Source organism: Teleopsis dalmanni, chromosome X (genome assembly GCF_002237135.1).
Source record: "Teleopsis dalmanni isolate 2A chromosome X, ASM223713v2, whole genome shotgun sequence".
Classification (NCBI taxonomy): Eukaryota; Metazoa; Arthropoda; class Insecta; order Diptera; family Diopsidae; genus Teleopsis; species Teleopsis dalmanni.
In genome coordinates, this window is record NC_051848.1 from 74,724,245 (window position 1) to 74,739,007 (window position 14,763).

The 14,763-nt window shown below is 33.6% G+C and overlaps 1 protein-coding gene across 1 annotated transcript in view; it reads left to right on the forward strand.

Annotated features, from left to right (window-relative positions):
• LOC119688024 (probable chitinase 10) overlaps nucleotides 1-14,763 on the forward strand; it is a 29,663-nt gene that overhangs the window by 13,023 nt on the left and 1,877 nt on the right. Inside the window, exons 2-6 of the mRNA XM_038102634.1 lie at nucleotides 8,646-8,802; nucleotides 8,866-12,702; nucleotides 12,756-12,941; nucleotides 12,994-13,273; nucleotides 13,326-14,735. Of these exons, the coding sequence (XP_037958562.1) occupies nucleotides 8,764-8,802; nucleotides 8,866-12,702; nucleotides 12,756-12,941; nucleotides 12,994-13,273; nucleotides 13,326-14,735 (5,752 nt within the window). The 5' untranslated portion in view covers nucleotides 8,646-8,763. The remainder of the gene's footprint in view (nucleotides 1-8,645; nucleotides 8,803-8,865; nucleotides 12,703-12,755; nucleotides 12,942-12,993; nucleotides 13,274-13,325; nucleotides 14,736-14,763) is intronic.

Sequence of the window (14,763 nt, forward strand, 5' to 3'; positions counted from 1 at the left end):
GAAAGAAGGCACTGAAGGTCGAATTATCATCCATTAATTTAAGGACTTACATTCTTTAACAGCTTGAAGTATTGTTATTTGTCATACAACAACATAAAATATTGATGTCACAGTGCATTATAATTATATATTTAACAATTTTTAAAAGTCACTTCATGCAATTGTATGCAAAAGTGCTATTAAAAGCCTTTCATATGCTCATTTTCAGCACTAATTTCTCAAAACTGATTTCAAAGCTATATTATTGAAAGTATTTCACAATAAGTATTGAAAAAACATTTACTGTTAATATTTCCCAACCAATGAACGTTCATCACCAGTACCGAGCATTGGAGTTTGTTTCTTACTACTTCATAGTTTTTTATAGTTAGTTTTGCTATAACGTGCTATAGTTCCAGACATGAAGGATTGCAGTGAGAAGTCCAAAAACTCTAATAATACTGACTATATATATTACTCGTATAATTATAAGAGTATGTTTTGTCTGAGTAACAATATTACTCTGTAAGTAACAGTTGGTTTATTTTCTTTGACGGTCAAAATACAAAAACTTAACGTAGGCGTTATTAGATCAAAGGAAGCTAGTCCACTAAAAACTCAGTTTAAAATATTTTTGGGTATGGTAGAATTCCTAAATATTGCCCCTAAATAAAATGATACAGTATGATATATTATATATTATAATATGATTAATGATATATTAATGATATTAAATTTAAATATTATAAATAATATGCGAATTATTTAAATAGTTTAAGTGAAAATTCGATTTTAAAATATTTTATTTACTATAACCGTTTCTGAATTATTACAAAAATTCTAATAGAGCAATGTAGGTTTAACCCACTAAAACTACCTTTTAGGAATATATGGTGAAACTTTTCCACCGCAATGTGGAAACTTTATTCCAGTAATTAGGGAAGAAAGCTTAAGTCAAGAAGCTAGAAATCTAGGTTCATCTAAGAAAGAAGGCACTGAAGGTCGAATTATCATCCATTAATTTAAGGACTTACATTCTTTAACAGCTTGAAGTATTGTTATTTGTCATATAACAACATAAAATATTGATGTCACAGTGCATTATAATTATATATTTTAGTTTATTGGTCATAATGTTTCGTATACATTATATACGTGTACTTAAAGTATAACATAATAAATAACAATTTTTAAAAGTCACTTCATACAATTGTATGCAAAAGTGCTATTAAGAGGCTTGCATACGATCATTTTTAGCACTAATTTCTCAAAACTGATTTCAAAGCTATATTATTGAAAGTATTTCACAAAAGGTATTGTGAAAACATTTACTGTTAATATTTCCCAACCAATAAACGTTCATCACCAGTCCCAAACAGACATAAATACTTCGAATATTCGTTTGAAAATTATAAAATTCGTGCAATTTGTGCGAAATTATATCTCTCAGATCTCTTCGAAATTTAATATCGTAAATTTTTAATCACTTTAAATTTTCTTTTGCTATATATAACCTCTTTTCCTCATTTATTGTTATACTGCATTTACCAGCCAATGATGTGGTTGATAAATATTTCGAAGTCTTTGTCACCTTCATTAGGTTACTTCATGTACTATTAGCACATCTAATATGAAGGTAATATGAATTAACTATTAGGTTCATCTAAGAAAGGAGGCACTGAAGGTCGTTTTATCATCCATTAATTTAATGACTTAAATTCTTTAACAGCTTGAAGTATTGTTATTTGTCATACAACAACATAAAATATTGATGTCACAGTGCACTATAATTATATATTTTAATTTATTGGTCAATAATCATAATGTTTCGTATACATTATATACGTGTACTTAAAGTATAACATAATAAATAACAATTTTTAAAAGTCACTTCATACAATTGTATGCAAAAGTGCTATTAAGAGGCTTGCATACGATCATTTTTAGCACTAATTTCTCAAAACTGATTTCAAAGCTATATTATTGAAAGTATTTCACAATAAGTATTGAAAAAACATTTACTGTTAATATTTCCCAACCAATAAACGTTCATCACCAGTCCCAAACAGACATAAATACTTCGAATATTCGTTTGAAAATTATAAAATTCGTGCAATTTGTGCGAAATTATATCTCTCAGATCTCTTCGAAATTTAATATCGTAAATTTTTAATCACTTTAAATTTTCTTTTGCTATATATAACCTCTTTTCCTCATTTATTGTTATACTGCATTTACCAGCCAATGATGTGGTTGATAAATATTTCGAAGTCTTTGTCACCTTCATTAGGTTACTTTGTGTACTATTAGCAATACTGTACCATCTTGCTGTCGTATCCTGAGATTCCATAGACTTGGAAATGACTATTATGCACAGTATATTTAGAAACGCGACATAACCATGATTTCAGTATTTATTGGTTTTATCTTTGATATTGTTGCCTTGTATTCAACATAGAAAAACCTATACTCCACATAGTTTTTTAGAAATTCACAGTAATTTCTAGATAACTGAGTATATAATTTATAAAGCAGTCCTTGCATTAAGTGCCATTTAAGGCCTTTATAATGGCCAAGTATATAGCCACTGTGTACTGTTCTACTTCTGTATTCGTTATGAACTGATTTACCACTCTTGTATTATTGGAGCTATTGTATTGTTGAATGATCTTTATGAAATTTAAATTTAGCAGAAAATAAATCATTTTGTATTAGGATATTAGGATTTTGTGTCAGTATATTAGGTTCCAATCTTATGGAAATATTTTTTTAAATAGTTCGCATGAATACGATATAAGCTTATCGACCTTATTGAATTTGGAAGATTGACAATCTACTTAGTAGCTATGACTTTAGCGACCATAAAATTTCGTTATACTTTCATAATTAACATATGAATCTGATTCAATATTTTTGTTTTTTTTAGAAATTTATTTAGTTTTTATTTTTTTATTTCAACAACAAAAAATGCATTTCATTTTAAATACTAATCTAACAAGTTATCTTATCTATATACGTACAGATAAGAACTATACATTTATATTAAATTATTATTTATTAACTGTTGTGCTAAACGGTTAAATACTGTCTGCCAACAAGATCGCTATTTTGACCAATACATCAAATTAGTTGTAGCAGGTTGATGTCCATGAGGACATCAACACTTGCCCTTGAAGACAACTATTGTCTATTGATAATGCTCTTATCAATGAGAGATAACTACGAGCTAATTTATGAAGTTATGTTACTAGAATTTTCAATCATGAAAGATTGTTGAGTTTGAATTGATATATTTCGAACCGAACAGATATATTTTTATAATACACAAATTAAAATAAAAATTAATAAAAATGAAATGCTTTAAAAAATAAAAAAAAAATATACAAATGCAAAATATAATAATTCTTATTATATTATATAAAAATAAACATTAACACATAAACATAAAATTCAATGTTATAAAAACTGATCACAAAAAAAAAAAAGAAATTTCATTAAAAATTTTAAAAACAAAAAAATTATAATATAATTTAAAAAACTATGGCAAAGCTTAAAAATAAAAACATTCTTTAGTTTATAAAAAATATATATTACTTGAGCACTGAACTTGTTGAAGAGAAAGATAAATGACACAGAAGACGAACTCTCTACCAGACATTAAAACAAATGCGTTACGAGTTCGGAATATTAATTCTGGAAAAAATAACTAATACGAGCCGCGCAAATTCAAATCTTTAATAAATCAAGTTCAAATTGTGGGGCAATGTGCCTTAGATTTAAAACCTAATAATATAGATTTTCTTACAAAAAAAAATATGTTTAGTTCTATTATGTCAATGCTTAACACAATTACGAAACCTCAATTATCGATAATTCCACAATTCAAATTAAGTTTAGGGGGCTTCTTCTTCTTCATTTTTGTTATAGAATTAAATCATGTTTTGTTACAGCAACGGAATTGGATGACTTATCAAATTATTATGTTTCTGTAGAGCCAAACGTCCAGTATTCACGCTATCTCTTTGGCGGTCGACGGGATAATCTCGCAAAAAAATAGTTAAAAAACAAATACCTATAAATAAATAATACATAAATTTAATTTATTTAATTTAATTTAATTTTTAATGTTTTAAGTTATATTTTAGTTTAAAAATTATTTAAAATTAAATAATATATAATATAAAATTAAATGCAGCTTCAAAAAATACGAGTGACTATTGTTTCTAATTAATTAGTTTTCCTCAAAGCTTTTATTAGACTGCTAATGACACGCTGCAGTAGCTAGCAAGCAATAACAAAGTCATGATTTGCTGGGTACCTGGTCACACAGGAATCAATGGTTATGAGTCTGCGGACTGTCTTGCGACGTCAGGATCTGCCATTTAAATCTGTGAACCAGAGTCTGTGAATTAAGTTGGTGTACAACTAGGTCTCTGATTGAGAATTGGTTTTCAGCTGACAGAAGTCGCTACTTATGCGACATTTCAGGCAACTGTCAGGCTAAAGAGCTGGTTCCCCCTACAGTTATAGTAAGGTATCCTTCTTCAGCAGAACAGAGTTAATGTTGCTAGTGGGATATTTAACGGGTCACCATGTACTGCGTTATTACCTTAACAAAATGGGTTTGTCCGCAGAGATAGATTGTCGACTCTGCTTAGAAGCGGACGAGACTTCCAGTCACATTCTCGAGACTTCCGGTCATATTCTCGAGACTTCCAGTCATATTCTTGAGACTTCCAGTCACATTCTCACATGTTTTTATTATAACATTTAAATAGAGCATCTCTTTACTTGTAGGTTTGTTTTATGTCGGGGAATGCATTAATCCCTTAATGTACATTGCAGCATGTACAGTTCTATAGACTGTATAGATTTGATCAATAATTCTATATTATTTTCTGCAATCAAATTGATAAGCTATTGATACTAATTATTGGTTTTAGTTTAATAAGGGACTTCAATACTTACAACTGGTAAGCGGTTTAGATTATGTTTCTCGTATAAAGCTAAATATTGTTACAGTTTTCTTCATCGCTGGATCCAAAATTTCTAACAAATTATTTCGAAATTTTTTGTTGTCATGCTTTCATAAACTTTGGATCTACACATAACATTGTGCTGTATAGTTAACTTCACTTTAAATTTGTTGCAGCTAATTCCCTAGTCCTTAGATCCATTTTCTGATAATGTGACTTCAGAAGTCATATTATAAAATCTATTAATTGATATATAAGATGCAACCAAGCCAATTCGCAATTAATTATGATATAAAAAATTAACTGTAGTTATTTAATAAATTAAATTAAATTTATTTTTTTAAAATAAAAATTATCTAATTATATGTAACATAAAAAATTTATATTTGATAAACAATCATTTTGTGATGTACGTTAATTAAAATGCGTACGACAAATAAAAGCAAAAAAAAACTATTACGCATAATACGTGATTGTTATGTGTATATTTAATAATTGTTTTTAAAATAAAGATATGCAATATAAATAAATAATTTAATATGCTTGAGCTGTCAATAAATTTTGTTTCAATTTTTAATTAATAAAAAACTTAATACGGAAGTTACATTTTTACAAGCGGAACTACGATCAATTATACGTGCAAGTTCATCTTAATTTATTTGTGCATCAATAATAGATCATAATTATATCCTCTCTTCCTATCTATGAATTAATGGAACCAATTATAATAGTACTCAAGGTATCAAATCTTGAGTACTATTTTTGTATTATTTCAAAAGTGACGTAAATATAGTGCTTTCCCTTTTCACTTCTGCTTCGGTTGGTTTCATGTCTGTTTATGAAACAAGTATTTTGTATTAGAAGGACATATACACTATCACTACTATTAATTAGTGCAAAAACCAATGCAAAACAATATGTTAATTTCCATTGTATATTTAGTAAAAATCATTAAAAATAATATGCGACTAGAGTACTGGAAAGACTTCCCAGGACTTAGACAAAACAAAGCACTGATAAAACCGTACTCCTACAAAAATATTCTTAAATTCTAAAAATGTAATTTAAGGACGATAATTAACCAACACATCCAAACATTTTAAATATGTTTATTAATTTTTTTAAAAAAAAATTATTTTTAAACTTTATATTATGTTATTAACATTTTTTCTTATCCAGAATTAGCTTCATTATTTTAACTTAAACTGTCGAGACAATAACAGGTGTAAGTCAAGTAGAATTATCACTAGTACAGATATTGGTAGGATTATGTATAACATCTAGCTCCTCATAACATCTGATTACAAGTCGTCTTAATCACGAGATCTACGAAGTTAATAATACCTAATCTTCCTCTTTTTCTTAATTCTTTTATTTCCTTGTGGAGCACAAGGCCTCCATAATTCCTAATAATTCAAACTAAGTATAATTCTAATTCTGTAATAATTATAATTCTAAACAAAAAGCCAGATATTTTTAACAATTATCATATGTAATAATTTTATATTGTTACCAAATATTTGCTTTGAATCCAGAAGCGGGACTTGGCTAATGTTAGGAAAGAAGTCACATACTTTATGCTACAAAGTATATTTTTGTATCAAATCAGGGTGGTAAAAGAAGACACCAGTGTTACACAGATAAATTCAGCTTAAAGTGCACTAACGTCTACTGTGAAAAACCATTTTACATTAATTATGTCTATTATGTCAGTATTCAGTCACATCTGTAATCAATACTGAATATTTAAATACTTTCGCCACATTTCTACCGTTAAAGGACATACTGTACCGACGTAAGTAAAAATTTGAATACAGTAAGGCGCAATTACACATCCTAAAATTATCTTGAAAGGTACGGAAAGGTATAAATATAGCTCACTCACCTTTAAAAGAGAATTCGTTAGGTATGAGATGAAGGGATCGCTCAAAAAGAACAATTATAAATAAAACATTCATTCATTATTTTAACGAATCACACGGTATATCGTAATTTGAACCGGAGAGCATAACACATTTTTTTAGATAGATTAACTTCATCAGCTTAAAATGCTATTATGTACCTACATATATTTAAGGATATGCCAATTATAATATTACAAATTTTTATTATCGACAATTAAGTATCCACCTTAAATAATAATATGCAAAGTTTTTTAATTTCAATAAAATTAATCCCCTGACCTGATAACTGATTGTGATACATATATTTTTGCATATTCCCACAAAAAATCCACTAAGCATCCATATAATTAATATCTTTTGACACAATGTCTCAGACCTCATTCGGTTCAATGAAAACCATATGAACGCTCAAGACATGTGTCTATGAAATTGCAGCACGAATGTTTCATTCTGCATTTCACAGAATCTGTAAATCTCAGTGTGTTTTCGTCTTATCTTTTATATATAGAAATTATGACCAGTTAAGAGACCAATGATTAATTTAAATTCAGACCTACTTGACTGAGAAACGCTTTAACATTATTGCTATTGACTTGAGTGAACTGTTTCAATTGCCAATATATTATATATAATATATTATATATATATATTATATTATATTATTATATTATATATTATATTATATATATTATATTGCATTTTTCTACGCGTTACTGAAGTCATATAAGTAGATATCTCGCAAAAGATTAGCGTCCTATAAAGACAGTTAGGGTGCCGTCTTTCGCAAGTTTGTGAGTTATAGCATTACCATTGAATCTCTCATTAATTGGTATTCAAATAGTACTTTATTCGTAGAAGTCAACTTAGATATACGATTTTTCAACAGATTTAACGAACTTTTATAATCCGAATATAAAATAATGTTGATATTTTTGTACCACCTTTTAAAGCATTCCATAAGATAGATTTCAGGGTCATACACTTCTGCCTGAAAAACTGTGGAAAAATGTATTGTTGGAGTGGTTACTATAACTTGCATCTGGATGCAATCTATATGTAATTCGATTTTGTTTGCTTTAATGCTCAAAGATGTATCGATAAACCGAACACACACATTTGGGAGTCGTGCAATATATCCGTTCTTCTGTTCAGTTCACTTCTCTTCTGAGAATGTATTTCGTCCAATGTATTTTATTAAGTGATTTGCCTTTAAACGGCATAGCTTTAGCTAAGGAAGGAAGGGGAAAGGAAGGAAGTAATAAGAAGGAGTAAGAGAATTTCATTTCTCGAATCTTATGATTCAATGACATTTCATATCAAACAGGGAAAGCTTGAAATAAATTTGTGTTTTTGACAAATTTCCTAAAAGTCACAACAGTTTGTTGGCCTACACTAAGATTATTTGCATTGATGTGACTTTGCTTCACAATGAAGTGTTTCACACGTATTACAATTTTACAATAATCTCTTGAATAAATTAAATTAAACGCATATCAGTTTACTTCCCACTATGACATCCAATGCAAGAATTATAAAATTCGATCACGTATCTCTACACATTTTCCTCATAAGCAATACGTAATAATAATGACAATTTCATGCCGGAATAAATCATATGAGTTTTGCACAACAATAAACACACAATATACTATCTATAAGAGACACATAAGTTATATTTGTGTGGAATTCATGGACTTTTGAAAACAATAGATCGCTTAATTGCAGACCCATTTTCATATATTTGCTCTCTCATTTAATTATTTCATTATTTCTCTCTTTTTTACAGGAAATTATTTTTCCAGTTTTCTACATCCAGCAGTGATTCAGGAACACTGTTTAATACTTTCCAACGAAGAACCGATATACAAAGGAAAATAGAACGGAAATAAACCAAACGATTTAAAATGGGCACAATGGGTGTCATATCAGCACCTTTACTACTGGTAAGCCAAAATCCATAAATGGTAATTTGTCGAAATCAGTATATAACCCTAGTTTCTTTTCAGCTGCTGGTCACTAGTGTATTTGCACACATACGCATTGAAGCACCAGAGGTACACTTTGCTCCAAAACAGAATCCGAGCTTTGTGCGTTCTGCGGTGGAAAGCATGCCTACAGATGCCGATGGTATGGAAACATTAAGCCGTTTTAGCATCCGACCATCTTTTGGTGAGGTATTTCTGCCTTTGCGCAGCGCTGTGGAAAGCGTGCCAACTATTAATTTGCGCACAGTTGCATCATTACATGAGTCTTCTCCATTACGTACCTTCGTGCGAGACTCAGTGGAAGCAGCTCCTGTTGATGATAGCTACGCAGATGAGGATGACTTCGAGGTAGCAGTAATACGTACTGCACTTAACGATGATTCAAAGCCAGAAAAACTAGTGCAGAAATTGGATACTGAAAACCTAAAAGAACCAGATCCATGGACTGTTTCAGATAAATATGCTGCTTTTGTGCAACCAAGCAAAGACGATGACTATTTACCCCAACCATTTCGTTCAGATTCGCCATATCAACAACTTGTGAAATCAATAGATGTCGAACAATTAGAACTCATAGAAGACGTAGAACGTGTGAAAGAGCAACTAGCTTATGGAGCACTCGCAAATACAGAATATAGACAAGAAATCGAGCTTCCGTATGGTGCTCTAGCTAATCTAAAATCAGCCAAACCTAACAACAAGCCAGCAAAGAAAAATTTCAACAGTTCACCACAAGTAATCTGCTATCTAACAAACTGGGCATTTTATCGTAAGGCTGATGGGAAATTTGTGCCTGAGCAGTTAAGCTCCAAACTCTGCACAACTGTTGTTTACTCATTTGCATCGCTGGATCCAGATCATTTAAACATTAAAGAATTTGACCCGTGGGTTGATGTTGATAATCAATACTACAAACGCACAGTAGAAACTGGTTTGCCGGTACTAATTGCACTTGGTGGTTGGACAGATTCAACGGGTGACAAATATTCTCGTTTGGCTAGCAATGAAATCAAACGTAAAGTATTTGCTTCAAATTTGGTTGGATTCATAAAACGGCATGGTTTTTCGGGCTTGCATTTAGATTGGAATTATCCTAAATGCTGGCAGAGTGATTGCTCTAGGGGACCTGCCAGTGATAAACCTAACTTTACGAAATTATTACGTGAAATTCGTTCAGAGTTTGATCGTGTGGACAAGAAACTGCAACTAGGAGTTGCAATATCTGGTTACAAAGAAATTATTAATGAAGCCTATGAGTTCCCTGAAATATCACAAGTTGTAGACTTTATGACAGTCATGACATATGATTATCATGGTGCCTGGGAGCGTCAAACTGGTCATGTCAGTCCTTTGTATGGTCGTAAGGGAGATAAATATCCACAATATAACACGGATTTCACAATGCAGCTATTGCTCAAACTGGGTGCCAAGAAAGAGAAAATAATAATGGGTATACCATTTTACGGACAAACATTTACATTAGAACGTCAGAGCTCATCATTAGTAGGCGAAGGAGTAGCAACATCTGGACCCGGCGAAGCTGGTGAATTTACAAAACAACCAGGTATGTTGGCATACTACGAAATATGCCAACGCATACGCAAACATAAATGGCTGACTGGTCGTGACTCAGAACACAAGTCTGGTCCTTACGCTATGCTACGAAATCAGTGGGTTGGCTATGAAGACCCAGCATCAGTGGAAGCCAAAGCACGTTATGCTGTAAATAGTGGTTTTGCTGGCGTTGCTGCGTGGACAGTCGATTTGGATGATTTCCAGAACCGTTGCTGTAGTGAAGCATATCCGCTTCTAAATGCTATCAATCGCGCTTTAGGACGCACAGCAACACCACCACCCACACGTGTAAACTGTGATCGACCAACGCAACCAGTGACACCAGTACCGCCAGTTATGACAACAGTTAGCAGTGACGGATCAGCAAGCGGAGGTCACGAACATCATACGACTGCTCGACCTAGTTGGGAGATGCCATCAACAACTACCATTAGTACGACAACACCACGTACGACCACAGTATGGTGGTCACCACCTTCAACGACAACAACCACCACTACCACAACAACCACCACTACAACTACCACAAGACGCCCTACTACAAAGAAACCAACGAAACCCGTACATGTTGAGCGACCTGAACATACCACAATACCATCCCCTGCTGTTGTACGGCCAGTTGTGCAAGCATCTAACTGCGAGGCTGGTCAATTTTATGCTGACAGATCTAACTGTAATGCATATTATCAATGCATTATTGCAGGAGAATTGCGTCAACAATTCTGTCCAGGTGGCCTGCACTGGAATGATATAAGTAAAAACTGTGACTGGCCCGCCAGTGCACAGTGTACGATTAGAGTTAAGCCAGAACAGACTTCATCTACAACAACCAGACCAACCAAAACTACTGCAACAACAAAACGTCCAACTAAACGCACCACTACAACGCAAAGGACATCAACGCGTAGCACTACAACTAATCGCCCAACTACCACGCCACGAACAACGGCTGTCACCAAACGAACTACTAAAATACCAAATAGAACAACTAAAGCACCCATTACGTCTACCAAGCCCACACGTAAGCCAACGAAAACAACACCGAAACCTGTTGCAAAACCCCCTCACCGACCCAGTGCTAGATGCAATGAGGGAGAATATTATACACACAGGAATTGTGGACAATATTATATCTGTGTCAATGGAGCATTAGTGCCAAACAGTTGTGGTAGCAATTTGCATTGGGATGGAATTCGACAAATTTGCGATTGGCCAGAGAATGTTAAATGTGTGACCACTAAGCGCTACTTGCGTATTGTGCAAACGAAAGCCAATCCAAATGATCCTTGTAATGGAGAGGAACGTGTAGGATATCCTGGCGACTGTACGAAATTCCTTTTCTGTCTATGGAATCGTTTACAAGCGGGTGATTGTGCGCCTGGTTTACATTACAACGAAGCAATAAATCAATGCGACTGGCCAATGTCAGCTAATTGTGACGAGTCCGGTGGAGGCGAAGTAGAAGAACTCATACCTGGTGGTAATGAAATTACACAGTCCAAACCTCCCTTACAACCCAAACCCGCTCCTTCTACTACCACTACAACAAGCCGTCCAACGACTACTACAGTTTCGTATCCTACTGATAAACCTGTATTAGAACCATTAAGTGGCTATTATAAAATAGTTTGCTATTTCACAAATTGGGCTTGGTACCGTAAAGGAATGGGACGTTACACTCCCGATAACATTAACACTGATCTCTGTACACACGTGGTATATGGTTTTGCCGTGCTTGATTATTCGAACTTAGTACTTCGAACGCATGACTCATGGGCTGATATTGACAATAATTTCTACACAAGAGTAAGTGGCTTGAAGAGTAAAGGCATTAAAGTAAGCTTAGCACTAGGAGGATGGAATGACTCGCAAGGCGATAAGTACAGTCGTTTGGTACGAAATGCTGCATCTCGTGCTCGTTTTGTAAAACATGCTGTAGAATTCATAGAAAAGTATGGTTTTGAAGGTCTCGACCTTGACTGGGAGTATCCAGTTTGCTGGCAAACTGAATGCAACAAAGGCATGCCAGATGAAAAGGAAGGTTTCACTGCTTTAGTTCGTGAATTATCTGAAGAATTCGTGCCTCGCGGGCTGCTATTATCTACTGCTGTTTCGCCGAGCAAAAAAATAATTGATGCTGGATACGATGTGCCACAGCTATCTAAGTACTTCGATTGGATAGCTGTCATGACCTATGATTTCCATGGGCAATGGGACAAAAAAACTGGACATGTGGCACCTCTTTACTATCATCCTGAGGATGATTTGGATTATTTTAATGCTGTAAGTATCACTTAGTCATTTGATTTAAATACTTCTAGCGAGAATACTTTTAGAACTATTCCCTGAATTACTGGATCGAAAAAGGTGCACCATCTAGAAAAATAGTAATGGGTATGCCTCTTTATGGACAATCTTTTACTCTGGAAAATTCTAAAAATAATGGTTTGAATGCCAAAGCACCTGGACCAGGTCAGGCTGGAGAATTTACAAGAGCAGCTGGATTTTTGGCTTACTACGAGGTAATTTGAATGTTACAAGATATTTAGACAGAAATTTAACATATTTGAATAGATTTGCGATCGAATTAAAAACCATGGCTGGGAAGTTGTTCAAGATGAACGTGGACGCATGGGTCCTTATGCGTTTAAAGGTACACAATGGGTTTCATTTGATGATGCAGCGATGATACGCAAAAAATCACAGCTAGTTCGGTCTTTGGACTTAGCTGGCGGTATGGTATGGGCCCTAGATTTGGACGATTTCCGTAATCGTTGTGGAGAAGGTGTACACCCATTGTTAACCCAAATACATAATGTTCTAAAGGATCCTCCAAATGGCAACGAAGCAGCTCGTAAGTTTAATTTTAATAAATTAATAGAAATTACTAACTATTCAATTTTTAGCTGGTTTAACACCTGTAGAAATCGAATCCCTGGAAGAAGAAAATAATTCCGAAGAAGTTGTAGCATCTGATGTTGAAATTGAAACAAATCACGAGCATGAACATCACAACCAAGTCGAAAATGAAAACGTGAGTGCACAAGAACAAGAAAACACAATTGATCCTAATGAGGATGTCGAGGATATTGAAGATCTTGAAGACACCAGTATAGAATCTACAGGCAGTTCAGCAGAAGACACTTCAACATCTAACGATTTCAAGGTTGTGTGTTACTTTACAAACTGGGCATGGTACAGACAAAATGGTGGAAAATTCTTACCGGAAAACATTGACCCGGAACTATGTACACACATAGTTTACGGTTTTGCTGTACTTAATAGAGAATCATTAACAATAAGACCACATGATTCATGGGCTGACTTAGATAATAAATTTTATGAACGCGTTATTTCATATCGTAATAAAGGTGTCAAAGTAACAGTTGCCATTGGTGGATGGAATGATTCAGCTGGTGATAAATATGCGCGTTTAGTACGCAGCGCAGCAGCAAGGGCACGTTTTGTTAAGCATATAATTGAATTTATTGAAAAATATGGATTTGATGGTTTAGATTTGGATTGGGAATACCCAGTCTGCTGGCAAGTAGATTGTACGAAAGGTTCAGATGAAGAAAAAAGTGGCTTTACTGATTTAGTTAGGGAGCTCTCAGAAGCCTTTAAACCGAAAGGTCTATTACTTTCCTCTGCTGTGTCACCAAATAAGAAAGTAATCGATGCAGGTTACGATGTACCGAAGCTTTCCAACTACTTTGATTGGATAGCTGTAATGACCTATGATTTCCATGGCCAATGGGATAAAAAAACTGGCCATGTTGCTCCTATGTATGATCACCCTGATGGTACTGAATACTTCAATGCCAACTTCTCTATTAATTATTGGTTACAAAGTGGAGCTGATCGTAAGAAAATTATAATGGGAATGCCAATGTATGGACAATCCTTTTCCCTTGCCCAAAGCAAAGATCATGATCTTAATGCACCTACTTATGGTGGTGGTGAAGCCGGAGAAGCAACACGTGCTCGTGGTTTCTTAGCATATTATGAAATATGTTCTTACATACGCAAACGAGGCTGGAACGTAGTACGAGATCCACGAGGCCGAATGGGTCCCTATGCATATATGCGTGATCAATGGGTATCATTTGATGACGCACCTATGATAAGACATAAGAGCGAATATGTTCGCGCTATGGACTTAGGTGGCGCTATGATTTGGGCTCTAGACTTAGATGACTTTAAAAATGATTGTGGCTGCGAATCTTATCCATTATTAAAAACAATAAATCGTGTGCTTCGTAATTATCCAGGCCCCCATCCAAAATGTATGCTGGAAACACGAGACAAAACAATGAGTAAGTAGTTTTTAATTGAAATCGAAAA